Source organism: Polypterus senegalus, chromosome 9 (assembly GCF_016835505.1).
Source record: "Polypterus senegalus isolate Bchr_013 chromosome 9, ASM1683550v1, whole genome shotgun sequence".
In the NCBI taxonomy this organism is placed as follows: domain Eukaryota; kingdom Metazoa; phylum Chordata; class Cladistia; order Polypteriformes; family Polypteridae; genus Polypterus; species Polypterus senegalus.
This window is the reverse complement of record NC_053162.1, coordinates 4,246,914-4,263,426: the sequence shown is the minus strand read 5'-3', so window position 1 is coordinate 4,263,426 and position 16,513 is coordinate 4,246,914. Positions and strand designations below refer to the sequence as shown.

Sequence of the window (16,513 nt, the reverse complement as noted above, 5' to 3'; positions counted from 1 at the left end):
AGAAAAATGCAATTATCAGATTTTTGTTTTACCAGAGAATAATTAAACCATTTACGAGAGACGAGACATGAAAATGAAATTTAGAACAAAAGCAAGTCACAAACAAAGGGGTTTCTAGAACATTCTCCTCCTATCGTTCAATCAGTTTATTCATTTTCAGCTTATACAGTCATATGAAAAAGTTTGGGAAGCCCTCGTAATTCTTTGGATTTTTGTTTCTCATTGGCTGAGCTTTCAAAGTAGCAACTTCCTTTTAATATTTGACATGCATTATGGCGACAGTAGGATTTCAGCAGTGACATTAAGTTTATCAGATTAACAGAAAATATGCGATATGCATCATAACAAAATTAGACAGGTGCATAAATGTGGGCACCCCAACAGAGATATGACATCAATACTCAGTTGAGCCTCCTTTTGCTCCTTTGAGCCTCTCGACGCTGTCCTCCTGTAGCCTGTGACGAGTGTCTGGACTCTGATGGAGGTATTTCTGACCATTCTTCATACAAAATCTCTCCAGTTCAGTTCAATTTGATGGACAGCCTGCTTCAAATCATCCCATAGATGTTCAATGATATTCAAGTCAGGGGACTGTGACGGCCATTCCAGAACATTGCACTTCTCCCTCTGCGTGAATGCCTTTGTGTTTTGTCTCATTGTCTTATTGGAATATCCAACCCCTGCTTAAGTAACTTCAACTTTGTGACTGATGCTTGAACATTATCCTGAGAAACTGGTTGATATTGGGTTGAATTCATCGGACCCTCAACTTTAACAAGGGCCCCAGTCCCTGAACTGGCCACACAGCCCCACAGCATGATGGGACCTCCACCACATTTGACAGGAGGTAGCAGGTGTTTTTCTTGGAATGCGGTGTTCTTCTTCCGCCATGCAAAGCGCTTTTTGTTCTGACCAAATAACTCCGTTTGTGTCTCATCAGTCCAAAGCACTTTGTTCCAAAATGAATCTGACTTGTCTAAATGAGTATTTGAATACAACAAGCGACTCTGTTTGTGGTGCGAGTGCAGAAAGGGCTTCTTTCTCATCACCCTGCCATGCAGATGCAATGAATTGTAGAACGATGTACAGATACGCCATCTGCAGCGAGATGTTCTTGCAGGTCTTTGGAGGTGATCTGTGGGTTGTCTGTAACTGTAACTTCTCACAATCCTGCTCATATGCCGCTCCTGTATTTTTCTTGGTTGGTTTAACAGCAACTGTGCCTGTGGCCTTCCATTTCCTGATTCCATTCCTTACATTTGAAACTGACAGTTTAAACCTCTCAGATGGCTTTTTGTTGCCTTCCCCTAAACCAGGAGACTCAACAATCTTTGTTTTCAGATCTTCTGAGAGTTGCTTTGAGGATCCCATGCTGTCTGTCACTCTTCAGAGGAGAGTCAAAGGGAAGGAAGCACAACTTGCAATTGACCACCTTAAATACCTTTGACCACTCATGACTGGACACTCCTGTCTATGAAGTTCAAGGCTTAACGAGCTCATCCAACCAAGTAATCAGCACTGAGCAGTGACAGACATTCAAATCAGCACAATGACAAGGGGACCCACATTTGTGCACAGCCATTTTTTCACATTTGATTTAATTTCATAAAACTAAATACTGCGTCTCTAAAAATCTTTGTTCAGAAAACAGAGCAGTGCTCAGATGTTCCTAGGAAATGAAAGACGTACCACTGTGATCTTTACTGTTGAAAGGAGAGTCGATTATTACGCAGGCTGAGAGGGGGTCCCAAACGTTTTCATATGACTGTATGTATGCAGTACTCCTTCAACAAAAGAAATGGCTCCCGTGCACAAGGTGACATGCAGACAGAAGGGCCGCCTGTTTCTAATCCTCCACATACCTGGTTTTGCTATCGTCTTAGTCTACGTTTAGTCCGGCGAGACGTCCTGCAGCATTGCAGACAATTCGTGAAGCACTACACTGAGGTGATTTGTTACTAGTATTTAGTAGATGGTGAACTGAGCCTCCTTTAAGTACATAATCAGTTAATGTCACATACCTGCGAATTGGATTTTATTGAAATCTTCTGAGTGTTTGAGTCATTTGTCAGTCAGTCAGTCAGTCAGTCAGTCAGTCATTCTCCAGCCTGCTAAATCCTAACGCAGGGTCACAGGGGTCAGCTGGAGCCAATCCCAGCCAGCAAAGGGCACAAGGCAGGAACAAATCCCTGGGCAGGGCACCCACACACCAAGCACACAGCAGGGACAATTTAGGATCGCCAATGCACCTGACCTGCAAGGTGGGCGCTTTTGCTAAGATTTTAAGAACGTTGATTAATGAAGAGCGCCCACACTTTTATTCTTCGAGTGATGTATGAGAGACTTATCTTTTACTTTTTAGTACACTTTTTAACTTAATATAAGTATGGTTTATAAAAAGTAGTCAGTCACTCTCCAACCCGCTATATCCTAACACGGGGGGTCTACTGGAGCCAATCCCATCCAGCAAAGGGCGCTAAGGCAGGAACAAATCCCAGGCAGGGCACTAGCACTCCGCAGGGCACACATACACCCAGCACACACTAGGGACCCAGGAAGCGAACCCAGGTCTACCACCTACCACCGTGCCACCCTTTTAAAAAGTATTTTTTTATATATACAGTATATATACTGTATATATATTTTATAGAACAGAATTGGGAGACTTAAGAAGTAGTATTTTTTTCTGCCCAAGGAAAGTGAAAGCTGCTGGCATACGTAACTAATACATCAGACGAGACATTTAATGAACCATAAAGGTCAACGGCCAGACAGTAATGACTTCGGTCACGCAGTCATTATCAGGTCTGAGCTGCCAGCGCAGGTCTCCTTTAAAATCCACAGGTAACTAATTACAAATTACAATTCCGATTAAAATCCACGCCGTTCAGACTCCTGCGACTTGACGCCTTCTGCTCACTTTTGTCAGTCGACATTAACTTGGCCAAAGATATCCAGTCGCCTGAAATGCGGCAGCGGCTGATCCCGAGGCCATGCACTAGGACCGCGGCTCGCTCACATGCCAGGGTGACAATGTGGCTTTGTCTGCTCGATGCTTCAACGGCTGGACGTCAGTGACATTCATAAGGCATTGTGCTCCCTTTGTAATCCAGCAAAGAGCTACTGAAACTTGAAAAGTGCAAGAAACGAAAATCAAAAAAGGACTGAGCTGCAGCCCAGGTTCCAACAAGTTCATTATCAGTAACTGTGACATCTTTCTCCAGATAATTGAAGAGCCCTCGTGCACACAGTAATCAATGCTGGTTACCGTACAAATCTGATCACAAAAGTTCATTAACTCAAGTTGAACGTAAGCTACACAATAGTTACAGTCATTAATACAATCACAAAATACTGTTTATATAATACAAGCCAATTTCTGTTCATCTGGCAGCGACACTCTGTTGAGGCCTATTCAGTGTTAACATTTGTGATGCACCATCTGTTGGAATATATTTTGTAAAGTGTGTAGTAAATAAAATCCATTGCATTTTTCAATCCAACAGATGGAGCATCAGAAATGTACTGTTTAGAGCACAGTACCAAATGCAGCTTAACCAACGCAACAGACAAAACAAAGACACTGAATAAAAAATGTTGATAATATAAGCTAATTCATGTCAGTTTGACAGGTACAATCTGATTGGCGTATTCAGCGATAACTAGAGCCAAATCCCATCTGTAGGAACCATCATTTCAAACTCAGTATATCCTAACACAGGGTCACGGGGGTCTGCTGGAGCAAATCCCAGCCAGCACAGGACGCAAGGCAGGGATAAATCCTAGGCAGGGCGCCAATCTGTTGGAATGCATTTTGTAATTCCTGTAGTAATAAAAAAGAGATGACACATCACAAACAGTCGCACTGCTTTTGAGAATTGCATAGCAAAGCCATACAGCTGAGGAAAGAAACGAGCAAATGACACAATAACTTAATAAGAGAAAAATGAAATAAAAAAAAAACAAATCTATATAATACAAGCCAATCCAAAAGCACTCTATGCTCTGTTAAGCGTTTGTGATGTGCTCTCTGTTAGAATGTGTGTAGTAATAAAATGTGTTGTGTTTTCCTTTCCATCTGATGGCACATCACAAACATTTACACCAAACTGACACTGTAACTTAATGATGTAAGTTTTTAATTCAAAATATACATATGCACTATATATAATCCAAATTCTATCAGTCCCATAGCTGCACTCTTTTGATTGTTCTCTCCTTTAACATTACCCGTATGCCATCTATACTACTTCTTCAATCTGTTATTTTTAAATTTGTCATCCTTTTTCTCATATGTAATATCAACCGCTTCCCATCCTGCCAACAGTTACACTCTTATTGGTTGTATTCAGCATTACATTTATTTGTCATGCAAAATATATTTAAATGTTGTTTGTAATACATGTGGTCTTTAAAAACTGCATGTTCCATTCTAACAGGTGGTGCATCACAAACATTAGCACTGCTGTACCAGAATCATTTAGTCTATTAGTGATGCAGCAGACACATCAACAGCATAGCATACAAAAGGAAAAATTAAATTCAAAAATGATAGATAGATAGATAGATAGAAATGAAAGGCGCTATATTATAGATAGATAGATAGATAGATAGATAGATAGATAGGAAAGTCACTATATAATAGATAGATGTGAAAAGTGCTATATAACAGATAGATAGAAAAAGGCACTATATAGAAGATAGATAGGAAAGGCACTATATAATAATAGATAGATAGATAGATAGATAGATAGGAAAGGCACTTAATCAATCAATAAACATTTGTTTATATAGCACATATTCATACAAAAAAATGTAGCTCAAAGTGCTTTACAAGATGAATAGAGAAATAGAAGACACAATAAAAAATAAACATAAGTCAACATTAATTAACATAGAATAAGAGTAAGGTCCGATGGCCAGGGACAGAAAAAACAAAAAAAAACTCCAAAGGCTGGAGAAAAAAATAAAATCTGTAAGGGTTCCAGACCACGAGACCGCCCAGTCCCCTCTGGACAATCTACCTAACATAAGTCAAACAGTCCTCTTTGGATTTAGGGTTTTCATGGAAGGACCTGATGATGATGGTCACGTAGACTTCTGGCTTTCAGTCCATCAATGTTGGTGCATCATGAAGCTTTGAGTAGGTGGTGGTGGCGCAGGCACTATGTAATATATAGATAGGAAAGGCACTATATAGAAGATAGATAGGAAAGGCACTATATAATAATAGATAGATAGATAGATAGATATGAAATGCACTATATGATAGATAGATATGAAAGGCACTATATACCAGATAGATAGATAGATAGATAGATAGATAGATGAAATGCACTATATGATAGATAGATAGATAGATAGATAGATATAAAAGGCACTATATAACAGATAGACAGATATGTTTTCTATTTAAAATTTCCTTATTAGGTGTTAGTGCCTATTGTATGCGCCATCTGTTAGAATGAAAAGTGCAGTGCACCTTATAAATACATGAGACAAATGGCGCCCATTGGGTGTCTAAGCTGTCCTTCGTCATCCTTCACTCTCCTAGATTATGCTGCCTTATTCAGAGACCCCAATGGAAGGGAACTCATAGAATGGGCATGTTGCGAATGACACCCTGGCGTGACGGTGACACCAGTGACGCTGCACGTTTTACAGACAGCAGTTCCACTCTGTTGAATTCATGACAATTAGGTAACAGTTGTGCACTCGGATTAAAGTGCTGGCCAGTATTTCACAGCTGCTCATGGACTGGGCTAGCTATCCATCCATCCATCAAATATCCAACCCGCCATATCCTAACTATAGGGTCATGGGGTCTGCTGGAGCCAATCCCATCCAGCCACAGAGTGCACGGCAGAAAACAAACCCGTGGAGGAAAGCCACACAGACACGGGGAGAACATGCAAACTCCACGCAGTGAGGACCGGGAAGTGAACCCAGGTCTCCTAACTGCGAGGGAGCAGCGCTACCCACTGTGCCACCGTGCCGCTGGGCTAGCTAGTACTAAACAATCCCGCCACTTGCCAGTTTATTTACAGAAATGCTTTTCCAGCTGCAGTTCAGTTTGTGTGTCTTTCTTCTTTTTGCCGCTTTAACATAAAAGCCCCTCGGTGCACACAAGTCAGGTCTTCTAGAAAACTCCTTTATGTTGATGTTGAGGGTGTCTCATCCACGTCACCGTCCTTAGATGTAGAAGGTGATATCCTCTGGCCAGTCTGCAGGCTGAGTAGTTTGATGGACATCACAATAGAAACAGTAAAAGTCGGCCAGCTACTACTGGTGATGTGGTCAGCCGTTGAAACATTTTCTGGCCCTGCTGTGGTCAGACTGGTCAGTGTGGCTGTAAATTTCATTTCCTCATGATCTCATGCTGTGAGGGGCTGACCCCAAACTCAGGGGTTGCTCCTGCCTTTTGCCAGGTGATTGCTGGGTAAGGCTCCAGCTCCCCCATCACCCTGCTTTCGATAAGCCGGATTGTAAAGTGGATGGATGGAAGGATGGTTGATAACAATAGTGACTTTCAAGGTATGTGTTAACACACGGCACATTATAAAGTAAATAAGAGTACTGTACAAAATAGAGCTTGACAACAAGGCGCTATATTAACTCATCTTTTTCTAGAGCTTTCTCAATTTTTGATGTAGTGCAATTTATAAGACCCACACACAAGTATTCAAGTATGCATTACAGATGACACAGAGGTGTGATGTTAATAAGGTCTTCAGATGTCCTTAGTCCTGTGACATTCTTACCTGCGTGACTCTCACAGACAAGTGGACAGCAGCTGAGCGTTCAGTTCTTCTTTTTATAGCGCCTTGTCCAGAGAGTGCCTACCTACAATAAAGGAAAACACAATAACAGCTCCTTATACCTCATCGCCATTAAACCACATTTTGTTCAAATGCATCACTGGGCATATTCTGGGCTTTTCAACAGAAACACTTAAAACTTGTTGGAACTAAAATATGAAACGATGGGAAAATCAGAAAGATCTGACAGCCGTCCAGTTTGAGTAGCTTGGTCTGGTTTGCTGCCTTTGATTTAATGGCTGTGCATGCGCGCTTCCATGGTCAGTCATGTCCATCTCCAAGACCACTGGGATCACATGGAGCACAGACGGTTGGTATTGACTGAAATGAACCTGTCCAGGTCCTCTTGACAGAAGAGATGATGATGATGGTGGTGGTGGTGGTGGTGCTGGTGGTGCTTCATTGCTGTGTTGATGCGAACATCATCAATCATCTCCTAAACTGCTTATTGGCTTTATTTCATTGTTTAATGTGTCTATGATTCATTCTCAATCATAAAAGTGAACCATTTTGTGACTTCAAATTAGAGACAAATAACTTTGCATTTATTTGTAATAGGGGATCAATCCAGGGGTACATTGGGTTACAGGGGTCCTAAAAGGGACCTTCCTGCTATTTTATCCCATGGTCCAAAGAAGAAACAGAAAAGCCAGCACACCCACCTTACTAGGGCCTCGGGGAAAGTGGGACCACCAATTGCATTGTCACACAGAGCAGCACCCACTTACAGAAAAATCTCCACTTCACACACACGGGACCCCAATGTACCCTCTGGGTTAATCTCATCAACATTGTGTTGCCATTGTGGTCAAAGTATACGAGTATTTTAGAATGAGCTTGTCATCCATCTGCTTTGTATTCTGTAGCGCCTTTCACCCTCTGTGTGGATGGTTTGTGTTCTAATTAAAATACTTTGACTTTTATTGTTGTGTAACATCTATCTATCAGTTATATAGTGCCTTTCATGTCTATCTATCTGTTATGTAGTGCCTTTCACTCTATCTATCTATCTATCTATCTATCTATCTATAGTGCCTTTCAGTGCTATCTATCTATCTATCTATCTATCTATCTATCTTATATCTATCTATCTATCTATCTATCTATCTTATAGTGCCTTTCACTCTCTATCTATCTATCTATCTATCTATTATGTAGTGCCTTTCACTCTATCTATCTATCTATCTATCTATCTATCTTATAGTGCCTTTCATATCTATCTATCTATCTTTTATGTCTGTTTATTATAATGCTCTTCATATCAATCTCTTATTTTTTCGGTCACTATGTTGATGTTTGCACTGCCTTTTTTGTTTCTATATATAATATTACTTTTATATTTATGTAAATTATCTGTGAGTGCCTTTCATTTAAGTTTATGTCTTATTTAGTGTCTTTAACTATCTATATGGATATTGGTTTTTATTACGTATCTATCATAGTCTTCTTTTTATATATTTCTATATATATAATTCTGTAAGTTTTATATTTGTATAATATATATCTATCTGTTGGACTATATGTTATGTTATATAATATCTTTCATTTCTGTCTATATTATAGTGCCTTTTACTATTTATGTGGATTTTGGCTTTCATTGTCTATAGTGTACTGCCTTTTAAGTATTTCTATATATAATACTGTAAGTTTTATATTAATATATTATATTACTATCTATCTGTCTCTCCATCTGTTTTATTTTATATAGTGCGTTTCTTTCTTTCTTTCTTTCTTTCTTTCTATTATATAGTGCCTTTCACCATCTATGTCATTCCGTATCTGTGATGTTCTACCTTTTAAATATTTCTATATATAATACTGTGAGTTTTATATTAATTTAAGATATAGCTGTCTATCTGTCTCTCCATCTATGAATTATTGTATATAGCATCTTTCATGTCTATCTCTTATAGAGTACCTTTCCTGTGTATCTGTCTTGCCTATCTTTTATAGCGCCTTCCCATATCTTTCTTTTTATCTCTTTATCTCTCTTCAGATGAGTGACCCCCTAAAGTCTTTACATTTCATTTTATTTTTTTTCTGCTCATACGGCAGCCCCCTGACTGATTTGTGCCAATTTGAAGGTGGATGATCAAACGTTTGCCCTTATTAAGGTTTACCAGAGCAATGCTGAATGATGGTCTTCAGGAATGTTGCACACTAAATGTTTCCTTCTTGTCTAATTTCTCACCGTTTTATGTCAAATCCACACTGGCCTCCAGTCCAGGCTCTTTCCTTGCCCTCTGCTCCTGGGCTGCTGTTGTCCTTTTCCCATTTTGGGGCCACCACCCGTCTTCTTTGTGTGGGTCACTGGCTGCTGGGTCACAAACAGTCTTTTGGCTCACTAATGCTAGGTGAAGACCCCATCAGATTCTCCCAGCATGCCCTTTCATCGAGGTGTGTGAATACCACCAAGTAGGAGCGATCTGTGAGTGACTGAGGCCTCCATGTTTCAGTCAGGCTGGTTCAGCATACATGGGCACTCCGGCAGCCACTTAACACCTGCTGCTTGATATCCACTCTTGAAAAACATGTTAAAACTAACAAATCAATTTTATGGCCTCATTAAGACCATTTTTTTTCTGGTCCATGATGACATCCATTAATAAAGAGGGATATAAAAGAGATGAAAAATGGCTTTTATAATCTGAACACAAGCTGAATCAGAATTCATGTCATTAAAATGTCTGTTCTTCTCTTACAACGCATACGTATTCTGTAGCAGGCCACGATAAACGAGCAGATTAGCTGCTCACTTACCAAAACATTCAGTCCAATGTGGAAGGTAGGGGGCGCTCTTACGCTGTTCCTCACAGAATAATAACAACAAGGAAATCAAAGGAGTACAATTATACAATTTATATTTCCACATAGAAAATATAATGAAAGGATAAACAAAAAGAGAACACACCAGAGCACAAAATAACCATCAAGACCCAAACCCTTTGTGCTTCTGTGGACCACCCGCGACAGGTCTGCACCCCCGCGTCTGTCAGGTGAAGCTGCTCAGCTACCTGCCTGCCACAAATCACCGGGACCACCAGCTGATGCACTTCAGTCACTGTAGCTGGTGCCCCTCAGTTGGGGATTCTCTTAGAGAAGGTTCAGACTGACATGCAAGAAATAAAAAAAATCAATCAACTGTGATCAGTCCACAAGGAAAGGCGCTACATGATCAATAAATTGAACAGAAGCCAAATGATTTATACTTAGATAGATAGAAAAGGCACTATATAAATAATAGATAGATAGATAGGAAAGGCACTATATAACAAAGAGAGAGAATTTGGTATAGTAGGCAAGATAGATAGATAGGAAAGGTATTATATAAATGATAGACAGATGTTACACAACAATAAAAGTCAAAGTATTTTAATTATTTTATTATATTTAATTAAATATGCAAGGCAATATATAATAGATAGGAAAGGCACTGTATAACATAGGGAATTTGGTATAGTAGGCAAGTTAGATCGGAAAGGCACTATATAAATAATAGTTAGATAGATAGGAAATGCACTATATGAATGATAGATTAATAGATATGAAAGGCACTATATAAATGATAGATAGATAGGAAAGGCACTATATAACAAAGAGAGAGAATTTGGTATAGTAGGCAAGATAGAGAGATAGATAGATAGATAGAGTGAGTGAAAGGCACTTTATGATAGATAGATAAATAGATAGATAGATATGAAAGGCACTACATAATAGATAGACAGAGTTAAAGGCACTATATGATAGATAGATAGATAGATAGATAGATAGATAGATAGGAAAGGCACTATATAATAAATAGATTGATAGATATGAAAGGCACTATATAACATAGAGAGGGAATTTGGTATAGTAGGCAAGATAGATAGATGAATAGATAGATAGATGATACATACTGAAAGGCACTATATAATACAGAGTAACTGTACCATTGATCTACAGGGACAGACAGAGGTCTGCTGTATAATAGATTGATAAAAATGGAACTATTAAAAATTTAAATCAAAGATTATTAAAAATATAAAAGATGGATATGTAAGACACAGTATCATAGAGAATGACAGTGTCATAAATCTATATACTGTAGATGCATAAACAGACAGGTATATGTATAATGGACAGATAACAAAGGCAGTTCATTAAAAATAAATACATTTAAAATGAATGACAAGATTTGAGAGGTGGTAGGAAGGTGATCATCAGCTGTCATGTACAGTATTGATTTGAAAAGCACTAAATATTAGAGATTAATTGTGCCATGGCTCTGCACCGATAGATAGACAGACAGCCATAATAGACGGAAGTGAAAAGCAGAGCATTAGGTGTGAAAGGCTCAATGTAACAAACAATAATTCGGCCATAGATCTACATAGATGGACACCTTGTAACAAATAGATGAGAAAAATCCTATTTTGATATATTTTTTGAAATAAATGTTAACAATTGATATATAAGTCACTGTATAATAGATAGACAGATGGCCAGCCACTCTACAACACATAAGTAAGTCACTCTATAAGGATCAGACATACAGGTAGACTTGACAGGCACTACATACAGTAATAGGGAATAATTGTACCAGGGATCTGTACCGGCATATAAATAGACAGCCACCATATAATAGACAGATATGAAAAGCATTATATGAAAAATAAATAAAGAGTAAACATACAGAACCAGCAGATCGATCTTTTATGTTGTAGAAGTAACTCTATTAAATGATAACCCAGTGCACCCACAGGTCTAGTCTTACGTCCTAACCTTTTCGTGAAGCTCGCCTTCCCAAGTCATTTTCAATGGACTGAGAGGTGAGGCCTGTCCGTAGATTGTGATGCAGGCTGTACCTGCCGACCTGTGACTGCCAAGCCCCTTAGGCACTAGGGGGCAGCACTGTCCATTTATCCTTGTGACTTTGGTGACCGTCCTGCATATCCCATGTGACTGAGCACACCTAGAAAAGCCACCTCAGCTGAGCACCTGTCAGATGCAAAGACGAATCCCCCAAATCCGTCACTCGTTGATCTCGCAGCTGCCATGAAGACTCAGCCTCATTACGGAGGGCGTCAAGTAAATCCGGCGTGATCAGTCCCAGCGTGTGGGCCTCGGTGAGGTGTTAATGATGGATTATCTCCTTTGTGTTCTCCAACTTTTATTGAACAGCAAGCTGACTCAAACTGCAGGCAAAGTCAGAAGCTGTCACTTTTAAAGGGCACACCACCATACTCGGTCTGACAGAAGCTGTCAAAAAGTAATTCCTCAAGCATTATTGGGAGCTTTTTCTATATTTATTTTTCAGAATCGTGATGAGATAAAAGCACTTTTTACACTTTTTTTTTTTTTATGAGTAGAAATGTCTCCTAATTATCATGTGGGCTGTCGTGTTCAGTAACAGTCTGTCAACATGTCACCTCTGTCTAATTTTATACACGGAAATCACTCTGCTAAACAGCCCTGCCTCGCAGCCGGACACTTGTGAGATTTCAGTCACCCTGTCATTTTGGGGACATTTGTAAAAGGTGGAAACTAATGAGCCACACTGCGTATGCCGGAAGTGTCATTGAGCTCGAGCTCCAGAGGGACTCGTTTCATTGTTTCATGAACACCAGCAGTGAAAGCTGCCGTATTAAATAGAAATGTCCAAGTCTCACAACTTGTTTTCATCGGTTCCCATCTTGTTCCCAGTATACAGTTCTCTGCGGACTGAAAGATTGTTCTAACAAGACATTTAACGCTCTTCCTCTCATTTCCCGATTCACTCGATTTTGAAGAACGAGTAGGGCTAACCGTCTTCACTTGCTCTTACTATGGCTAAGATGAAAACTGCCTTGACCAGAGAGACAGGAGAGGAACAGCGAGGACCAGCAGAGGAGCTGAGCTGAGCCCTTTACAGGGAGAGGCAACAAGAGGATCGCTAAAGGGAGCCCAACGGCCAAAATCGCACTGGCATCCCAACTAAAAGCTGAAGTAACCAAGCAGAGGTCCTAACCCAACTGAAGTCGATTTTGGGTCATTTGTTTTGGTCAAACGTGGCTGCTGTGTTGCATCCTGGCTCTAAATGGCTGGTGAGGATGATGTCACCTGCTTATTAAATCTCCATTGATACTCTCATGTGCATTCCCTGTGTTCGAAAGTCAATGGAAACTCGTTCATTGCACCGGTTAAATATCGACCGCTGACTTTGATCTACAATCGCTTCAGAATCCTGTTGGAATGATGATCTTCTGGTAGCCACGCCCTCTCCTCCTCCTCGTCCTCCTCTGCTACTCCTCTTCTTCACCTCCACGGGATGTAGGATGTCTGATGATCTCACTCGTTTTCACTTTCACAGGTTCCACAATGTTATCGTCTCTTTCCCCCCCCCTAATCTCTGTTTAGTCATCTCTTTCTCTTTCTTCCCCCATGATTCCTCTTCCTTGATTTTGTTCATTTTTGTTTCCTTTTTTGAATGCCACTGCCTAGTTTTTTTTCTCTTTTTTTGTATTCTGTTAGCTGTCATATGTGGATTCAGATGGCAACCCAATCGGAGTCGTGCAGATGACCTTCCTCAGACTTCTGAGTGCTTCGGCCCGCCAGAACTTCACCTATAACTGCTACCAGTCTGTGGCCTGGCATGATGCCACTCTGGATAACTACGACAAAGCCATTCGCTTCCTGGGATCAAACGATGAGGAGATGTCCTACGACAACAATCCTTACATCAGCACACTGGTCGACGGCTGTGCAGTAAGTGTCCTCAGTGCCAGTCCATCCGTCTGCTCATTTATCACTGGTGGCCTCTTGGGGTTAAATAGATAGACAACATTTTCTTACTTAGATGACAACATCTTCACCGAAGGCAACATTTGACACACAACTGGTTTCATTTCTGGTGTTTCTTCCAATTGGAGTACCGGCAGGTGAAGTGGTTTGCTCAGGTCACACAGTGGTGTCAGTAGTGGGATTTGAAGCCACAAGCTCAGGGTTTCAAGTCCACGGCCTTAAGCACTCGACCACACTGCAATAGATGGACAGATGAAAGGTACTACAGAATATAAAACAGATATACAATAAAGACACAAAATATATCAGAGCGGAAAAAACAATATAATAGATAGGGAGGTATGAAATGAACTGGACAAAACAGAGGTAGGAATGAACAGGTGGATGAAAAGGAGAAGGCAATATAGAAAGTAGATATGCAGGGCACTATATCAAGTGGGTAGATGAAAGGTACTCCATAAAACCTATGAAAGATACTTTATAAGGTAGATAAATAGATGGATTATTTAATGCACTATATAAAACAGACCGGAAATACACTGTATCATAAATAACAATATAGATATGATATGAAAGACATTAGATGATAGATTTCAAAAGCACTATAGAAAACAGATAAAGAGATGGATGAAAGGTGCTTTAAAAGTAGATGTCAGTATAAAAAAATAGATACGTATATAATAGAAAGGAAAAACAGTATATACTAGGTAGATATGAAAGGCACTATATGAAGCAAATGGATAGAAGGTACTATATTAAACATAGATATGAAAAGTAGTTTATAAAGTAGATAAATAAATGGATCAAAGGCACTACAGAAAATAAGAAAGAAAGTAGAAAAAACATTATGTGTAAGATATGCATATTTATATAATTATGAAAGAGACCATAGAACACATTAGCAAGATGGATTTGAAATATGCTGTATTGTAGCTAGATAGATACATATGAAAGGCACTATATAATAGATTTAAAAGTCACTAATTAGCTATAGAGATGTGAAAGGCACTGTAACATAGATAGATAAGAAAGGCACTATATGATAGATAGATAGATAGATATGAAAGGCACTATATAATAGATAGATAGATTAGTTAGGGCTGAAACTAAAACAGGGCAGAGGGGCCAGGCGGCATATCGGGTCCTGCTTTAAGCGGCTCTCTCCAGTTTCTCATTTGCTTTTTCACTGGTCTCTGACCCTGTGGTGTTGTACCTAAGCTGTGGAAACCATCGGTCAGGACCCCAGTTTCTAAGGTATTCAGGCCAAGCTGTCTGAATGACGGGTGGCACTTCCTTCTATTGTAATGAAATGCTTTGAACGTTTTAATGACAACTCACAAAGAAAGTTCTACCTGTTCAGTGAGACTGAAACCAATTTAAGAGCCCGACCCATTGACTCAGGTGATATGAAAGATAGATAGATAGATAGATAGATGTGAAAGGCACTATATAATAGATAGATAGATAGATGTGAAAGGCACTATATAATAGATAGATAGATAGACAGATAGATAGATAGATAGATATGAAAGTCACTATAAAATAGATAGATAGATATGAAAGGCACTATATAATAGATAGATGTGAAAGGCACTATATAATAGATAGATAGATAGATAGATAGATAGATAGATATGAAAAAGGCACTATATAGAAAGATAGATAGATAGATAGATAGATAGATAGATAGATAGATAAAGGGCACTATATAGATAGATGCTGTAGATAGGTAAGGTCATTACTCTAATGTGTGAAACTCTTACTCGCCTTTGCTAATCCACATGCAGGCCATGGCCATTATGAGTGAGTAGCGCTGACTTATTTTGAAACTTTTGCCTTCCAACTTGATGGCTAGAGATGGACATTATGGTCCCGTGTGAAATTCTTACTTGCATTTGCTAATCAGCATGTAACACACCGTGATTAGTGTGCAGAGCCGCCTTTGTCATCCTTACATGAAAATGTCTAGATTTCTATTTTTGTTTGACATGGTTCTTCTATAGGCCTTCAGTTTACTTAGCTATTTTATTTGTCTTTTGTCTTTTTCAGTTAAAGAAGGGCTATGAGAAGACCATCCTCGAGATCAACACCCCTAAAGTGGAGCAAGTTCCATTCGTTGATGTCATGTTCAACGATTTTGGCGACGCGACGCAAAAGTTTGGTTTTGAAATCGGGCCGGTGTGCTTCATGGGTTGACGTGTCTCTGAAAAATCAAGAAAGAAAACAATACAAAGGACGCATTTTTAACCATCTCCAAAAATAAAGGTTTTTTTTTTTTAAGGAAAAAAGAAAAAAGAAAAAAAGAACAGCAACCTTACAACCTCAGCGTGCCTCTCTCGTCACATGCAGGTTTTGGAAAACTGGACAAATGGGACTCTTCATCTGCCATCATTGAATTCCACTTCTCTCTGGCATTAACATGTTGCCACGGTTGCAAGTCCAGTCACATGACCCAAAAAAAAAAAAAACGAAACTGGCGTTGGGCCGCTGGGTAATGTGAACCATTCGGGGTGGGGGGGACTGAACGAGTATTTAATCTTCACGCCTTGCTTCGTCCTATGCGTTCTTTTTCTGCTCGGTCTTTAGTGTGGTGCATTTAATATAAATATAAATTTTTGTATGTTTTGTAAGTAATTTTTGTATATTTTTTTTTTTTTTTCACGTAATGTTAAAATAATTTCCGGATTCAAAACATGCATGTGACCTTTTTTTTTTTTTGTAAAATAAAAAAGGGGGATTTGACCAAGTTACATCTTTCTGCTAGAGGTGTAAAGTGCGGCCTTATTTTGGTTTTTAAAAATTTGAAGTCTAAATATATTAATAAAGGTAAAAAAATAGCACTCGGCTCGATCATCTGAGCATTATTTGTTTAAAAGAAGAGTTTCCCACGAGCGTCTGTTTAGGTCACAGTTTTATTTTATTTTTTTTTTGTCTCG

At 39.3% G+C, this 16,513-nt stretch overlaps 1 protein-coding gene across 2 annotated transcripts in view; it reads left to right on the top strand.

Moving 5' to 3' along the window:
- LOC120535077 (collagen alpha-1(XI) chain-like) overlaps window positions 1–16,045 on the top strand; it is a 456,300-nt gene extending 440,255 nt beyond the window's left edge. For both annotated transcript variants that reach the window (XM_039762625.1, XM_039762624.1), the window contains exons 65-66: window positions 13,308–13,541; window positions 15,627–16,045. In XM_039762625.1, the coding sequence (XP_039618559.1) occupies window positions 13,308–13,541; window positions 15,627–15,773 (381 nt within the window). In that variant the 3' untranslated portion in view covers window positions 15,774–16,045. The remainder of the gene's footprint in view (window positions 1–13,307; window positions 13,542–15,626) is intronic.
- Window positions 16,046–16,513: the final 468 nt, after the last annotated feature.